Below are 15,511 nucleotides of genomic sequence, written 5' to 3'. Positions count from 1 at the left end.
AGCTTAGGAAATGTTTAAAATTGAGTCTCCCTGGGGCGGGAGGGGAGGGGTTAGGGCCAGGGGAGCCAGAACGAAAGTGGCAGGGAGGAGTCCCACACGGGCAGTCCTGAGGCTGGCACACTCCACGGTTTTTATGAAATCCTAAGACTTGGAGCTGGCCCAGGGCTACCACGGGAGCTCGCCTCCGAACCCACTTCATGCGCCTCTGTGTGCAGACAACCACGGGGAGCCGCGCTGGGTCCCCGGGACTTCGCCCCTCGCTGGCCAAGTGAGCGCGTCTGCTGTACCGCCGGGGCTTCATGTTTGCCCGCAGAAAGCGCCTTCACGCGGCGGCAGCAAGGTCCACGGCAGCAGGCAGCACGACAAGCCCAAACCAGAAACCAGCCCGAGACGGCGCCTTCCAGGGCGAGCAGGAAGGAGGGCTGCAAGCCGGGACCGCGCTGGGCGGTCTGCAAAGCAGGCGGCGCCCGCCCGCCCGCACGCACCACCCAGCCGGCCTCAGGGTCCCCGGGCCGAGCCTCCAGGGCGGGGAGGGCCGGCGTCCCCGCTCCGCTCGCAGCGCGGCCGCCGCGGCCGGCAGCCACTCCCCGGAGCCGTCCCCGGCCTCAGTTTCCCCCGTGGGGCACCGCAGCCCCGGGAAGCCCGCGTCGCACCGGCCAAGCCTCATGTGACCGAGGGCGGGACCGAGGTGACAGGAAGGGGGCGGGGCCGCGAGGGCGACGGGGCCGGGGCGGGGCGCGTGCGACCAAAGGGCAGCCTCTGCGCGGAACCCGCGCCGGGAGGGGCCGTTGCCCAGGAACCGTCGGCGCCGCCCGCGCACGCTCGCCCTGGTGCGCGCGCGGCGGGGGCTCAGGCCCGAGCCGAGCGCCCGCTCCCGCCACCGCCACCGGCCTCCCGTTTCCCCGGGACGCCGAGGGGAGCCGAGGGGAGCCGAGGAGGCGCGCCGCTCGCTCCCGCGCTCCCCGGCCCTGGCCGGCCTCCGAGGGGCACGAGCGCGCCCCCGCCCGGGCCTGCATACTAATGAGGGGCGGGGCGGGGCGGGGCGGGGCCGCGGGGGCGCGGAGGCCTCGCGCCCGCGCGTGCCGGGACGCACCGCGGGGGGCGGTGCGATTGTGAGGTGGCGCTGACGCACGTTCCGGAGTTCTTAAGCGGCGAGGGCGGCGGCGGCGGCGGTGGCGGCGGTACCCGAGCCGGTGTCGGGAGGCGGCGGTGACTGCCGCGGGGGTGGCGGGGCCGAAGTAGGTGCCCCTGGCTCAGTCACGGTGTCCCTCTCACTGGTTTCCCCTCCTTCCACCACGGCCGCGCCGCCCCAGATCCGGCGGCTTCCTAGGCGGGGCGGCGGACGGGGCGGCGGACGGGGCGGCGGACGGGGCGCGTCCCCTCCCGCTGCCGCCGGCCTCATAAATGAGGGACTTGGGGCTTGGGGTGCTGCAGGCCGCCCCGCTGCGAGGCGGCAGCCCCGGGCCCCTGGGCGGCGGCGGCGGCGGCGGCGGCGCGTCCCGGCCCTACGCCGCGGCCGCCGCCCCGCAGCCCTCCGCCACGCCCTTCGGCCCGCTCTCGCCGCCGCCGTTGCCTGTCACCGGCATCTCGGAGGCCGCCTCCCCCTTTCCCATCCCTCTCGGCTGCGGCGGCGCGGGCAGCTCGGCCAGCTCGGCCAGCTCGGCCGCCGCCGCCGCCGCCGCTTCCTCTTCCTCCCCGTTCCTGGCGCATCAGCAGACCATGCAGGATGAGCTGCTGCTGGGGCTGACACAGCAGCCGGCGCGGCCGCTCTCGGGGGCGGCGGCCGCGGAGAAACTCCCCAACCACCACCCCGGCGGCGGCACGAACGCGGGTGTGACCCACCTCCTCCCCTCCCAGGACTTCAAACCGAGTCTGCACCACCCCTCCTCCTCCTCCGCCTCCTCCTGCTGCTGCTGCCGCACCTCCTCCCCGCAGGACTTCAGTAAGCGGCAGCAGCAGCAGCTGAGCAGCCAGAAGAGGAAAGAGTTCAGCCCTCCCCACCTTCCCCACCCTCCGGACTCGAAGCCGCCGCCGCCGCCGCCGCCGCCGCTCCACTGCCCCGGCCGGTTCAGCCCGCCGCCGCCGCCGCCGCCGCCGCCGCCCGGCCCGCTCCTCCAGCCGGCGCAGCTCGCCCAGCGCCCGCAGCCACAGCCGCCGCCGCCGCCGCCGCCGTTCAGCGTACCGCACCCGCAGCACCTCCCGCCGCAGGACTTCGCCCCGCGGCAGCGCCCGGCCGACCTGCCCCCGCTCCCGCAGCTCCAGCCCTCACCGCCCGCAGCCCCGCGGCGCCGCCACGGAGGCGCGGGCAGCCCTCGCAAGACCCCGGCCGCGGGCGAGGGCAGCGCCGCCGAGCCCCCCAATGCGGGCTTGGCCCCCTCGACGCCGCCGGTGAACCCCGCGCCGGGCTCCATGGAGTCCCCCAACCACCCTCTGCTCAACAGTCCCAGTAACCTCCTGCCCGGCGGGGCGCTCGGCGCGGGCGCCTTCAGCAGCCTGCAGAGCCCGGACCTTCCGCACCCGGGCGGCGGCGGCGGGGGCGGGGGGCCCCCCGGAGGCGGAGGGGGAGGCGGCTCCGCGTCGCCGCCGCCGCTGCCCGGCTTCGGCACCCCCTGGTCGGTGCAGACCGCGTCGCCGCCGCCGCCGCCCCAGCCCCAGCCGCCGCCGCCGCCGCCGCCGCAGCAGCCGCCGCAGCCCCAGCAGCCGCCGCAGCCCCAGCCGCAGCAGCCCGGCTCCTCGGCCGCCACCCCGGGCGGCGGCGGCGGCGGCGGCGGCGGCGGAGGCTCAGGCTCGCTCAGCGCCATGCCGCCGCCCAGCCCCGATTCAGAGAACGGCTTCTACCCCGGGCTGCCGTCGTCCATGAACCCGGCCTTCTTCCCGAGCTTCTCGCCCGTGTCCCCGCACGGCTGCGCGGGACTCAGCGTGCCGGCGAGCGGCGGCGGCGGCGGCGGCGGCGGCGGCTTCGGCGGCCCCTTCTCGGCGGCCGCAGTGCCCCCGCCGCCGCCGCCCGCCATGAATTTACCTCAGCAGCAGCCCCCGCCGCCCGCGGCGCAGCAGCAGCCGCAGAGCCGCAGGTCGCCCGTCAGCCCGCAGCTCCAGCAGCAGCACCAGGCGGCGGCCGCCGCCTTCCTGCAGCAGAGGAACTCCTACAACCACCACCAGGTACGGCAGGCGGCGGCCGGGCTGCGCCGCGGGGCTGGGGACCCGGGTGGCGAGGGCCGCTCGCCCGAGGGAGAGCGGGACCGAGAGGCGGAGAAGGCTGACGGGACGCGGGGACACCGGCCCCCGGAGGGGCGGGCGGGCGGGCGGGCAGCGGCCGCCGTGGGCTGCGGGGCTGCGGGGCTCGGGCCGGGGGCTGGTGCTGGAAGCCGCCCGGGCCGGGCGCCCCCTCGAACGAACGCCCGCCCGGCGCGGCGGTGGGGGCTGGGGCCGCGGCCGGATGGCGCCCGGGCCGAGGGCGGCGGCGGCGGGTGGGGCGGCTCGGCAGTCCCCCGCGGCGGGCGCCCCTGGCTGGCGTAGGAGGCCCGCCGTCCGCGGCCCGCAAGCCCGAGGGACGCGGCGAGGACGGGCGGGCCCGGGCGGCGGCCGAGGGAGGCGAACTCGGGAAGGAGGAACCGGAACGGCGCGGACGGTGCGTGCGGGGCGCCGGGGACTCTTCCCCGTCGTCCAGTGGGGACCGGCGGAGAGGCGCCCTCGGGTCCAGCCTGGCTCACGGCGCCCCGGCCGGCGCGGGGTCTGGAGGGGCAGGCGGTGGCCGCCGAGCCGCCCGCCCGCCCGGCCGCCCGTCCGCCCGTCCGCCGGCCGCTGCGCCCGCCGAGGGCCCGGCGCCGGGAGAGCAGCGGCCGAGGCGCCGCGGGCGCCGTCAGGGCGGACCTGTCAGACGGCCGTAGAGCGGCGCCGGCTCGGTCGCGGCCCGGAGGCCCGGCCCTGGGTCTCTGCGCCTCTTCGTGCGTGACGAATATTCTGTGGCGTTTTGAGACCGAACTAAACTTGAGCCCGGGATTCGTGTGCGACCTCGGAGGGAGGAGGACTCCCGGGGTGTTTCGGTGGCCTTAACCTTTTCTTGAACGATGGGGTTTGTCTGTTTTACCTGCGGTAATGCGATTATGAAATCACGCTCGGCAGGGCTTTTTGTTTTTTGTTTTTTTAATTCATCCGAGTCATTTCTGATTCAAGCTCTATTTTGTTATCTTCTCAATACAGTGTTTGAATGACCTCTGGGTTGGTTAATTGACATTGAAAGACTATTTTGTTCTTTTCCGATCCAGTCAGCATTTATTGTAGTGATTAGTATGTTTAAGGTCATTTTCGTGATTGAGGATCGAGAGACCAGCAAAATTGGACCTTAACCAGTGCCTGCTTACTCCTATAACTTTTTCCATTGACCAGTTGAAGTTTTCAAGAGCTCACCTTTTGAAAGATGAATACTGTCTAACCAAAGTAACACTTCCGAGTTTATTTGAATTAACCAGAGTAACAGTTAAGTTTTTTTTTTTTTTTAATTTTGGATTACTGGTGTCTCCCCAAAAAACGAGAATGTGGCCTACGAGGATTGAAATTACGGAATTCTGAAATAATGTTCCACTTTCCCATGGTTTCCACAACCCCTAGAGGGTATCTTTTGTGTGTCAGGGTCTTCATTTTTTTTTTTTTTTTCAACTTGTAGGTTGCCACAGGTAATTATTTTTAGGTACTTTCGTATTCTTAGACCCATGATGTAGAACATTAGAAGACCTAATGTTATGATTCATATTTAACGATAATCTGCTTTTTGTCAGAAGATGGTTCTCACAGTGAAGTTTAGGAGGTCACCCAGCTGTCATGTGGAATTTTAAGATCACTGGAAGAGACCTTGAACACTTTATCAGTAAGGAAAGGAAGGCCCCTCAAGAATGGAGTGATTTGTTCACTGCCCCTGAGCTATGCCTTTGGAACTGTGTGGAGGGGGCAATGTATATTTATGAATTTATTGGAATTTAAGAATGTTTTAAAATAGGTACTATAGATTCAGTTGTTTTTTTGTTTGTTTTTGTCTTGTAAGAAGGAGGTTTCTGATAAGAATACTTCTTCCAACTTATTAGAACAACTGCATGGTCCATACTTCCTCTGGCTCACTGTTAGTGTAAGCTTATTGACAACATAATTGCTAGCAATTAATACTTTTCAAAAAAAACTATAGTTACTGCCTCTTGGCACATTCTTACCTTTTTTTTTTTTTGGTTATAGGTTCTAGTTTGGAATATAATTTACTTTTGAAAATGAACTGAATGGAGATTTGTATTATTGAGATCTCTGCTAGAATGAATGATCAAGGCATATAGTTGTTTATCTTTGGTATATCTCAGTGGATCCACCTATGGGTAACAGCAGATAATTGCTTAACTGTTCATGGATAATTAAGTGAAAGAAAAACAAAAACACTTTAAATGAAACTACATTAAAATTGGAATAAAACATCTTAAAAAGTTAAACAAAGAAGGCTTTTTTTCTGTACTATCACTATACTGAAAGGTGTTTTTAGTTCACGCAAGAGACCACCACCAAAGGTTACCATTATCCACTGTTGCATTAGTGCAGTTTGTTTTGGAACTCGCCTATCATTATTCCTATCTTTATTAATTAAAGACCATGTTTTTAGTTGTAAGCCTAGCAGAATATGGTTGTTTTAAGATCACAGTGTAGGTTATTATCTTTGAGGATCTTCAAAGTTAATTTCAATTTTAAAGTGTTTATTTTTTTCTGGTTATTATATAATTTTGAAGGGAAAGAAAAGTAACTGCGTGGTTTTATTTTAATAATTGTTATGAAATATCTGCTTGAGTCATTATCATTTAAAATGGACAAGAGGATGAAAACCCATCTAGCATTAAATGAATGTTTTCATATAGCAAGATCTCAAACCTATTACTATTCGTAACCTGTTAAGATATATTCTGTTGCCTTTAGAGATTTTTTTAAGATTATATTTTTAGCTCAGGTGTAAATTTGAGTTTGAATTATAAACTCTTTAAATGCCTGTAATTTAAACAGATGTGTTTTTCTCAGCCTCTTCTGAAACAATCTCCTTGGAGCAACCATCAGAGCAGTGGCTGGGGCACTGGAAGTATGTCGTGGGGAGCAGTGCATGGCAGAGATCATCGTAGAACTGGAAACATGGGAATTCCAGGAACTATGAATCAGATATCTCCATTGAAGAAACCGTTTTCTGGTAATGTCATAGCACCACCGAAATTTACTCGCTCAACTCCATCACTGACTCCAAAATCTTGGATCGAAGATAATGTGTTCAGAACAGACAACAATAGTAATACACTCTTACCCTTACAGGTAAGAATGGTATGTAAATGGTCTTATTTTTAATGTTTATCTTTCAAAATAGGAAATTGGGTGGTGGTAGTAATACTAGTATGGTAAAATTAACAGATTAAAACATAATAAAAAAGCTCTAATTTTTAAGCCTATAATTTAATTGCCAAAGGATAAAATACATATGTATATAGAAAATTGAGACTTAAAAATTCTTGAGACACACAGTAGGAAAGAAGCTTCATAAGATATAGAAAAACCTGCTGTATTTCTTAAATGCATGAAGCTTTTTAATTGGCAGCTCAAGAATGCCTGAATTTGTTCATCTTTAGTAGGCCACCAAAATAAATTTCTTCTCCGATATAGGTAAACTAAAATGTTAAGTAATTGTGAATAGATTTGCCTTTGATCAGCTGTATATATATATATTAGGATATAGTTAGTACAGCTGTAATTATGGCAAAATAATGTTAGGGCTTTTTGCATCAAATTAAAATTTGTCCTCACTGGTCCAATGACTATTTTTTCCTAAATGTGGCCTAATAGTTATGATGATTAGATATTTTTCAGACCTTTTAATGCTTTACTGTTATTATAGGGTAATAAAGATCTTTATAGCCATTTAAAATGAAAACTTTTCCCCCCTAAGGCCTTTAAGAGGACGAAAGATACAAGTTAGAAGGAACTTTGATTGTTTTTGTTTTTTTTTTTCTTTTCTTTCTTTTTTTTTTTTTTTGTGGGTGGGTGTGGGGAAGAGAACTGCTTATTTCTGATGAAAACTTCTATGCTATTGAAGGTGAGATCTAGTTTGCAGTTACCAGCTTGGGGCTCAGATTCACTCCAAGATAGTTGGTGCACTGCAGCCGGAACATCCAGAATAGACCAGGTAGGCTGCACAGTGTATACTTTTCAGGATTTTGACTAGGAGTTTAGTGTTTGTATTATGAGTAAGATTTATTATTTACTTTCCAATTAATACTTTTTTAAAGCATATGTCAAAGAACATTAAAGCAATTTATTTTTAAAATGTCACTTATTTAATATGAAATGCTTCATTTTCAAATTTATAAGTAATTCTTAATTATATTTCCAAAACAATTTGTTTTTGGAAAAAGGAATTATATACCCAAGAGCACCTGACTTTAGACATCAGTCAAACTGAACAGATTTTATCTTTCTGAATTTCTTTCAGTTGGGGACAAAACCATGTGTTTACTTAACATTCAATTTTACAAAATTTTCATCAGTGTTCTACAGAATTTTTTAGTGAATTTTTGTCATGAACAAAAAAATCTACATTTACAAATCTACATTTGTCTTGAGACGTATTTCTAAAGAAGCCCTAGCTGCAATTTTTTTACCTTTTAAAAAAAAATTCATATGTAGTATTTCTTTATTCTAAAATTTGTCACTGTTCTTATATACTATCTTCTTCCAAATAATGTTTCCTGTAGAAAAACCCTAAATCGAAAAGCTAGAAATCAGTCTTAAATTACCTTCAAGCCCTTTGTGGTTACAAAATGCTATCTCTTTTCCTGCAGACTAAATTTGAATTCATACTGGGTACCCGGTGATGAGCATTATTACAGGACAAGTAGAAAACTCAGTCCTTCATGAGGATTCTTTACTACAGAGCCGCAGCTTGAATGAGCATAGACTTGACATTGTGGGAGCCCACTGAATGGAGCTATGTTATCCTTAGCTAAGGCTCTTCCTTAGTTAATTTATCAACATGAGATGATTTTACAAGTAAGGACTGTATAATAGATTAATAATGTTTGCAAATAGCTTTTGAATCTGCAGCGTTAGCAGTAACTTCAATAATCTATCATTAGCATTTATTTTAGACAAGTCCTACCTATTTACCAAAATAGTCCTACCACTTAGAAATAAAATAGTTACCTCACGTAATGTGTAATTTATTGTTTTGTTAATAATTTAAGTTAGCTGTCCATCTATTTCTATTCACTTCACTCTGGCTCGGTTAGTCCATATTAGTGACATTTTTATGGTAGCACTTTCATGTTGTTCAAATTGAATATATAAATGCCTAGGAGATGGTAGAAGAGGAAAATTACAATAATCATTTTGAAGGTGGCAAGGGACATGTTTTTAGAGAGGAAAGGACAATTATTTGAAGAGCCTATGTAAGAAGAAGCAGAGGATATGTATAAGGGATATTAACTATGGAGAAGAAAGAAGACAGATGAGCTGGCATAAAGGGACCATGGGGGTGGGGCATATGAGGTTATTGAAATTATTTCAGTTTGTCTAGTGCTAGAGAGTAGATAGAGGTGATAATGAAAGGGAAGTTTGTAAGCGGGGCTCTACAGGAGGGCCTTTAGGTTGCTGGAAGATGAGGGCCTCAGCACTCCTGCTTAGATTTCAGTCAAATCCACTCTGTTCTTACCTGTTTTATAACCTAGGATTTTAGGTAAATTGATTTTATGTAAAAGGATTTAGGTGCTTAAAGATAACTTTTTTTTTTGGTAAACTGCTGAGATATTGGCATTCCCTGCGGATCCTTGAGCCAGAGGTGTGATGTGATGAAGTTGGAGTGGTGAAGAAAAAGAGTGTGAAGTGAACTAAAAGAAGGGAACCTGAACCATCTTCCATCTTCCTCTTTCTCAGTCCTTGTAACATCAGAGGTGACAGTCTATGGGCTTTCATATTTTTGGATCATAGTTTTCTTATCTATAAAAGGAGAACCTTGAACTAGATCATGAAAAGCCTTTTTAGCCAGCTCTTACGTTTTCTCTGATCTATTTTGGCCATTTCTCTTCCTCCCTGTGCACTATCTGCCCCCCCCCCGCCCCCCCCCCACCCCCCCGCCGCCACACACACACACACACACACACACACACACACACACTCATTATTTTTAGAATACAAGTGTCTTGGTTTATTGGGGAGAAGGGGAATTGGATTGAGGCAGTCAAGGTGTAGTGTATGACCTCCCAACTGGTCTTAAAAAGCAATGTGTTTCTCTCTTTTGAGGCCCCTAAGGGTACATATTATACATAATTTGTTCTGTGTTTCTATCTTTCCATAAAAGGTTGAGGTATTTGAAGTTGAGGTTCTTAAAAATACAGCAACAACTACAAACTTCAATTGGTATCTTACACCATTGGGTAGTTCCTTACTGTTTAGCAAAATTAAAATTATTGAAAAATTTTGCACTTAAATATCTGGGGCAGTATTTTCATTCTGATTTTTTTTCATCACATCCAGCATTTTGATACTAATTAATCTCAGTTAACAAATACATTATTTTAAAACATTTAACTTTTTATTTCTTTTAGTTTCAAATTGATTAGGCATCTAAAATATACTAAATTCTAGACCTGGAGTCTTAACTCTTATACCCAGATACTTGATGCCTTATGTATACCAAAAACTAGACATGAGTTTCACATTCAACAAATAGGATAGAAATAGTTTTGTAGATTGGTTTTATTCAGTTGCATATAAAGTTTTTAAGGTTGCTGGGCATTTCCTTTAAGTATTTTCTTATGGAAAAGCTTCAAATTTAAAACTTTTTAAAAACAAAGGTAAAGTTTTATATACATTTCTGACTTTAAAATGAATATTAGATATATGTGTTAATTTCCTTAAGGCTAAGAATATTTTTCTTTAAAATGCTGTTAGCTAGTTAACCCTTGCAAGAAGTCATACTCAGATATGTATGAATTCTAATTACCTCAGAATTAAATTTTCAATTAGGTACTGAGATTACAGTATATTTATTAATACTTGAATATTTTAAATCAGAAAGTAAATATACTAGTAGCTGAGATTATTACTTACAGGTTTATATATAGTACAGCAGTTCTCTGTAAGCAAAGTAACGTAATGCCTTTAAAAGTGTAATGTAGCTGTAAAGCCTTATGGATGTTGGCCTGTCCTCTAAGGGATTGGAATTATCAATATATTCAGTTCTAGATTTTTGTTCCTGTGGAAGTTCTTGAGCATGTCACCTAAACTACCTTGAATTAATTGAAGCTATTTTCTACCAGTCTTTAATATCCAGACTGTTATGTGACAACACAATAGATGATAATATGTGGGTCTCTCATAAAAATATATTTGGTGTCTTTATTCATTTTACACAAGAAACAGTGGCAGACCAAGTCTAATTTTTCATTTAATAAAGCACTCCTTAAACTGTGATTCTTAAATAAGATGAACCTTGTAGTCAACAAACCGTTAGCACGTACAGAAAATGAGAAAGACTAGGTTCTCTTGTACTTTGGTAACCCATGCTTTCTTTTTAAGTTTTTTTATCCTGCATTCAGTTCTTTAACTGCACTTGATGCATTCTTATACTACACATTTTCTACTTGCTTTTCCATTTAATCCTTGTGGATACTAGTATAGTTTTAGTCAGTTGGGGCCTGTAAAAAAAAATAAATAAATTTTTTTTTCAAAGCCACTGTCATAGCACTTTGTCAAGGTTCAGATTAGTAAAAGAAGTTGAAAAAATGTATGTTCTTTGATGTATGTGGTAGTGTATTAATTACCTTTGGGATATATTACCTTTGGTATATTCTTTGCCTTTGAGAAGGTGAAAGTGCAGTCAGATGAAGAAGGAGTATCTGTGTGGAACAGCTAGAGACCGATACGAGAGAGTAGGAGGCTGAGCACAACATGTGCAGTAAGACAGTAGTATCATGTCCTCTGCTAACTCAGTGCAGTGGCAGGGGGGCATCAGGAATGTAGAATCATATTCACTTAGAATTGAGGATGATACTAATTTAAGTTTATTTTATTTTATTTTAAGTGAAAATTGGAATCGAAACACAAAAATACAACAAAAGCTGATCTTCCTACTTAGAAGAATGTATGTTAAAGCATCTGGTATATCTTTAAATTTGACAATACAGGGTTTTCCTATAATCCATCTCCCTTTTCTTTGGATGAATACTTCATTTTCAAGAGGAAAATGTTCTACCTGACCACTTCTTTTGAAATGAGACAGGGTTTTGAATATATCAAAGTAAAAACATAGCATCCTATTGAAGTGTCCCTTTTAATTAAGTTCAAGTTCTTTTTGTTGTAATAATTTTAATATTCTTGGTCTGTTTTTCAGCATTTCTTAGGCTATCCTATTTAAGATTAGGATTACTTTGTGCTTTCTGTATTTTTCAGTCTTTCTGGGACTATGTTGTTTCTATAAGTCTTTAAGGCAAATGTCTAAGTTTAAGAAAATAATAAAACATTAGAATGGAATATACTGATTGTAGCTTTGCCGACAATATTTTCCTCAGTTTTGCCTGTTCATTGCTGTGGGAATCTGTGATCTCAGTTTCTGAAAACCCATTTAAGTTGACTCTTGCCAGGTAATTTTCATATTTAAAGTAGGTTAGGGTAAACTTTTCCTCATAGAGATTTTTTTATTTTTTAAGATTTTTACTTATTCATGAGAGACACAAGAGAGAGGCAGAGACATAGGGAGAAACAGGCTCTCCAGAGGGAGCCTGATGTGGGACTCCATTCCAGAACCCCAGAATCACTACCTGAGCCAAAAGCGGATGTCCAACCATTGAGCGACCCAGGTGCCCCTCCTCATAGAGATTCTTATTTTTGTGAAACATCTTGACTTATCAAATTAGTCATGTAGTGATGAATGTAAGTTACATTACTATGGTTTTCTATATGTACTATGCTGCTTGGTTTTGATGTGTTTGCTTACCTTAAAATAGTTCCAGGATTTCCATTTAGTTTTTAAACCAGTGGTAGTTTGTATGAACACAGATTTTTCTAATAGCTTTATTTCAGAAAAAATGCATGAGTATTTGTTTCATAATCAGATATGTTTCTATCTGTTTCTGTTTCTATGTTTTGTTGGTTTTTTTTTTTAAGAAGTTATATTCTAACCCCCATACTTTATTTAATGGGATTATCTGTATTTTCTTAACATGAGCCTATAGGTTTCATTAAATCCAGAAAGTGATTTTGACATATCATGTGATCTTTGCCTGCTCAAGGCTATTTTGTGTTTGGTGTTTTAAAAATCATGTGGGATGCAGCTGATGCTTACCCAAGTGTAAGTTAGTTAATAGTTTTATAATAATTTTGTTATTTTCTTTACTAAAGGAGGAGTTTATTTTATGATGAGAGACTTGAAAGGAAAATAAGGGGCCTTATTAGTGATCATTGCACTATTTCAGTAAGAAAGCTAAAACTATCAGCTTTTTTGAATAAACACTGTCAGTTGATTACCTAGTGGCCACTGATAATTATTGAATAACTTGCTTATGTATTTCCCTTCTTACCTTAAATATTGCCCATGGCCCATTGACAGTGTCTATGGAATTACTTCATTAATTTTACTTTAAATTTTGCTCTAAAGCAGGATCATAAACCTTGAATGGAGAGAAATATTTGGGTGGCAGTAATAGTCATCATTAATTAAGTTCATAGGTCCACTGTGATGGGTCATAGTCTGATTCTGTTCAAAAACCATTAGATAACTTAGGATTACTCATAGAGATTAAGATATCCCTAAACCATAACACATTTTCTTTGCAAGAATTTAAGGTAAATAGAATATAAAGTATTTATAATATATCTTAGAATCTATATGGTAGCTTATCTTCTGAGGGTTTTTTTTTTAACTTAATTATATGTACAATTTTTATCATGATAGTTTCCATTTTTAAGTTCTATTTTTAAATATGTTTTTAATACATCTTAGTTTTGTCAGTTAACATCTGAATACTATTCCATAGAGGATTGTAAGACTGAACAGTCTTTACCCTCACAGAGCTCAACTTCAATTCACAGAGTTTTTGTAGTAGGGATAAAGTACTTTTCATTCAACAAACATTTGAGAGATAGCTATATTCCATAATTAGAAGGTCCCTACCCCTAATGAACTTAGTCTAATGAGTAAGGCAGGAAAATCAACAAATTGGTTATGAACAAAGTATAGTGGAAGCACAGAAGATGGAAATATTTGGATAGATTACTAAAATTGTATGTCATTTTTGCCCAAGGGCCATGCTTTTCTCTATTCCAGTTTTATTTCATTTATTATATAGTTCTTTGAGTCTTTTGCCTCTATTATTTTTTTTTTTTAATTTTACTTATTCATGAGAGACAGAGAGGCAGAGACATAGGCAGAGGGAGAAGCACGCTCCATGCAGGGAGCCTGATGTGGTACTCGATCCCTGGACTCCAGGATCATGCCCCTGAGCCGAAGGCAGACGCTTAACCACTGAACCACCCAGGCATCCCTATTTCTCTTATTTTTAAAGTGGACTTTAGGCACTGTGTAGTCTGAATTTTCTTTTCTAGAAGATAGAACAGAACCTAAAGATGTTTGGTTAACAAGATTTTTTTTTTTAAAGATTTTATGTATTTATCAATGAGAGACAGAGAGAGGCAGAGGCAGAGGGAGAAGCAGACTCCATGCAGGGAGCCAGATGTGGGACTTGATCCTGGGACTCCAGGATCACGCCCTGGGCCAAAGGCAGGCGCTAAACTACTGAGCCACCCAGGGATCCCTAACTTACTCAAGATTAAGAAGCTCGGCACTTAAGTATGGTCTCTGGACTAGCAGTCTAAGTATCACCTGGGAACTTACTATAAACGCATATTCTCAGGGGCCACCCTAAGCCTGTTGAAAATTGACTCTGAGCAGTGCCAGCATTCTGGGTCCCAGTAATCTGTGCATTTGACAGTCCTTCCAGTGACTTTGAAGCATGCCCAAGTGTGAGAACTACTATTCTAGTTCAGTGATTGTGCCTCTCCTACCAAAGTCATTGTTAATGAAGTCAAATAAAGTAAAGATAAGGAGTACCAGTATAGCTGTCTGGTGATAAAGCTGGAGTGAGAACAGCTGGTCCAGCATCCTACCAGTTAATATTACTTTGCACACTTCTACATTCCTCAACAGCAATTTGTTTAGTCTACAATACTGATTCTGGCCCCCTCGCTTTAAAAGCTCACAACCCTAATTTAAACATCAAGTGGAGTAAATAAATCAGCATATTTCCAGGAAAGCTTCTTACTTTTTTCTTTAGCTTTCTAAAAGACTGGCTCTGAATCATCTCTGGATTGTGGACTCCTTTGAAAAACTGATGAAAACCTTTTCTTCAGGAAAGAATTATGTGTACACAGATGTATAGAATATTGTATATAATCTCAGAGATTTCATGCTCCTTGAAGTTCACGGACTCAGGTTAAAAAGTCCCTAATTCTGATTTCTGTAGAGACTTCTTTGCCCTACTTTTCTGATTCTTCCATTTTCTTTTTCTTTATTAATCATTTTTTGAAAGTTAGAAACAGCCTTCCCTGCCTCTCCTTCATGTACATACACTTGTACAAAAACCTATGCACATTTAAATGGGTGGGGGTCATCACTGACATTTTGGTGATTTAGGGGGCATGGGCCAAGAGCTTGCTCTGGTAGTTCCCCATGTCTATTTGTTCAAGTATGGTGAGGGTGTGTTGGGCAGAATAATGGTATAAATTCATAGACATTAATCAAATTCCTTCTAGTAAGCAAGTTGACAGATTTAACACTTAGCAAACAAGACTTCCAGCTATTAAAAAAGGCTTTGTTCTGGGACTTGATGAGGTAGGAAACTTGTTGAGATGAGAATACTTTCTATCCTCTCTTTCCTCCACCCCTGCCGCCTTTGCAGGGTGTGGAGGGAAAGAGAATTTAGAAATGAGGAGACCAGTATGTGAGAACTTCAGAGAGCAAGATCTGAATATAAATATTCTAGGTGTTAGTCTTGGTTCTGATGTTAGTAGTTCATGCTTTTGAGATTTACTATATGTTTGTGTTTAATATTGCAAATTCTGATTAAGTCAAATAATGTACACTGTTTGATAGATATTTAAAGTATGGTGCCATTATGGGATTAATTCCTTTCCCCCCAAATATTTATTTTTCAAGTGCCAGTATCTTCCTAGATACATGAGAAAAGTTTAGAAGTTAAATTTAACAACTAAAAATGCTTTCTATGTGTATAACATTTCAGAAATCTTTATAAGTTGAGAATGGTAACAATAGAAATAATTTTACTATATTAATGCTGCCAGTGAAGTAAGATTACTTTCAATATGATTTTAGAGATGAATATATTAAATGTCTTCTCCAGTACAAGAGATACTGTAGCTCATGAGATCCTTAGTTACTGGTAAATCTTAGGATGCAGCCAGTTAGTAATACTATATTAATCAGATGTCATATTTT

General features: G+C 45.5%; 1 protein-coding gene and 1 long non-coding RNA gene across 21 annotated transcripts in view; one reads left to right on the top strand and one right to left on the bottom strand.

Moving 5' to 3' along the window:
• LOC111095264 overlaps window positions 1–3,976 on the bottom strand; it is a 68,032-nt gene extending 64,056 nt beyond the window's left edge. The window contains exon 1 of the long non-coding RNA XR_005357197.1: window positions 3,871–3,976. This is a non-coding gene — a long non-coding RNA (uncharacterized LOC111095264). The remainder of the gene's footprint in view (window positions 1–3,870) is intronic.
• Window positions 1,405–15,511, top strand: part of CPEB2 (cytoplasmic polyadenylation element binding protein 2) — a 68,423-nt gene continuing 54,316 nt past the window's right edge. For 5 of the 20 annotated variants that reach the window (XM_038533354.1, XM_038533353.1, XM_038533351.1 and 2 more), the window contains exons 1-3: window positions 1,405–3,159; window positions 6,043–6,324; window positions 7,100–7,189. In XM_038533354.1, coding sequence (XP_038389282.1) covers window positions 1,405–3,159; window positions 6,043–6,324; window positions 7,100–7,189 — 2,127 coding nt within the window. Of the gene's footprint in view, window positions 3,160–3,529; window positions 3,629–4,320; window positions 4,477–6,042; window positions 6,325–7,099; window positions 7,190–7,875; window positions 8,053–8,805; window positions 8,952–11,120; window positions 11,144–15,511 lie in introns of those variants that run through there. The other 15 variants (XM_038533357.1, XM_038533356.1, XM_038533355.1 and 12 more) reach the window with 8 other exon arrangements.

This window comes from Canis lupus, chromosome 3, assembly GCF_011100685.1.
Source record: "Canis lupus familiaris isolate Mischka breed German Shepherd chromosome 3, alternate assembly UU_Cfam_GSD_1.0, whole genome shotgun sequence".
In the NCBI taxonomy this organism is placed as follows: Eukaryota; Metazoa; Chordata; class Mammalia; order Carnivora; family Canidae; genus Canis; species Canis lupus.
Note: the sequence above shows the minus strand (reverse complement) of the source record. Positions and strands in the feature narration are given on the sequence as shown.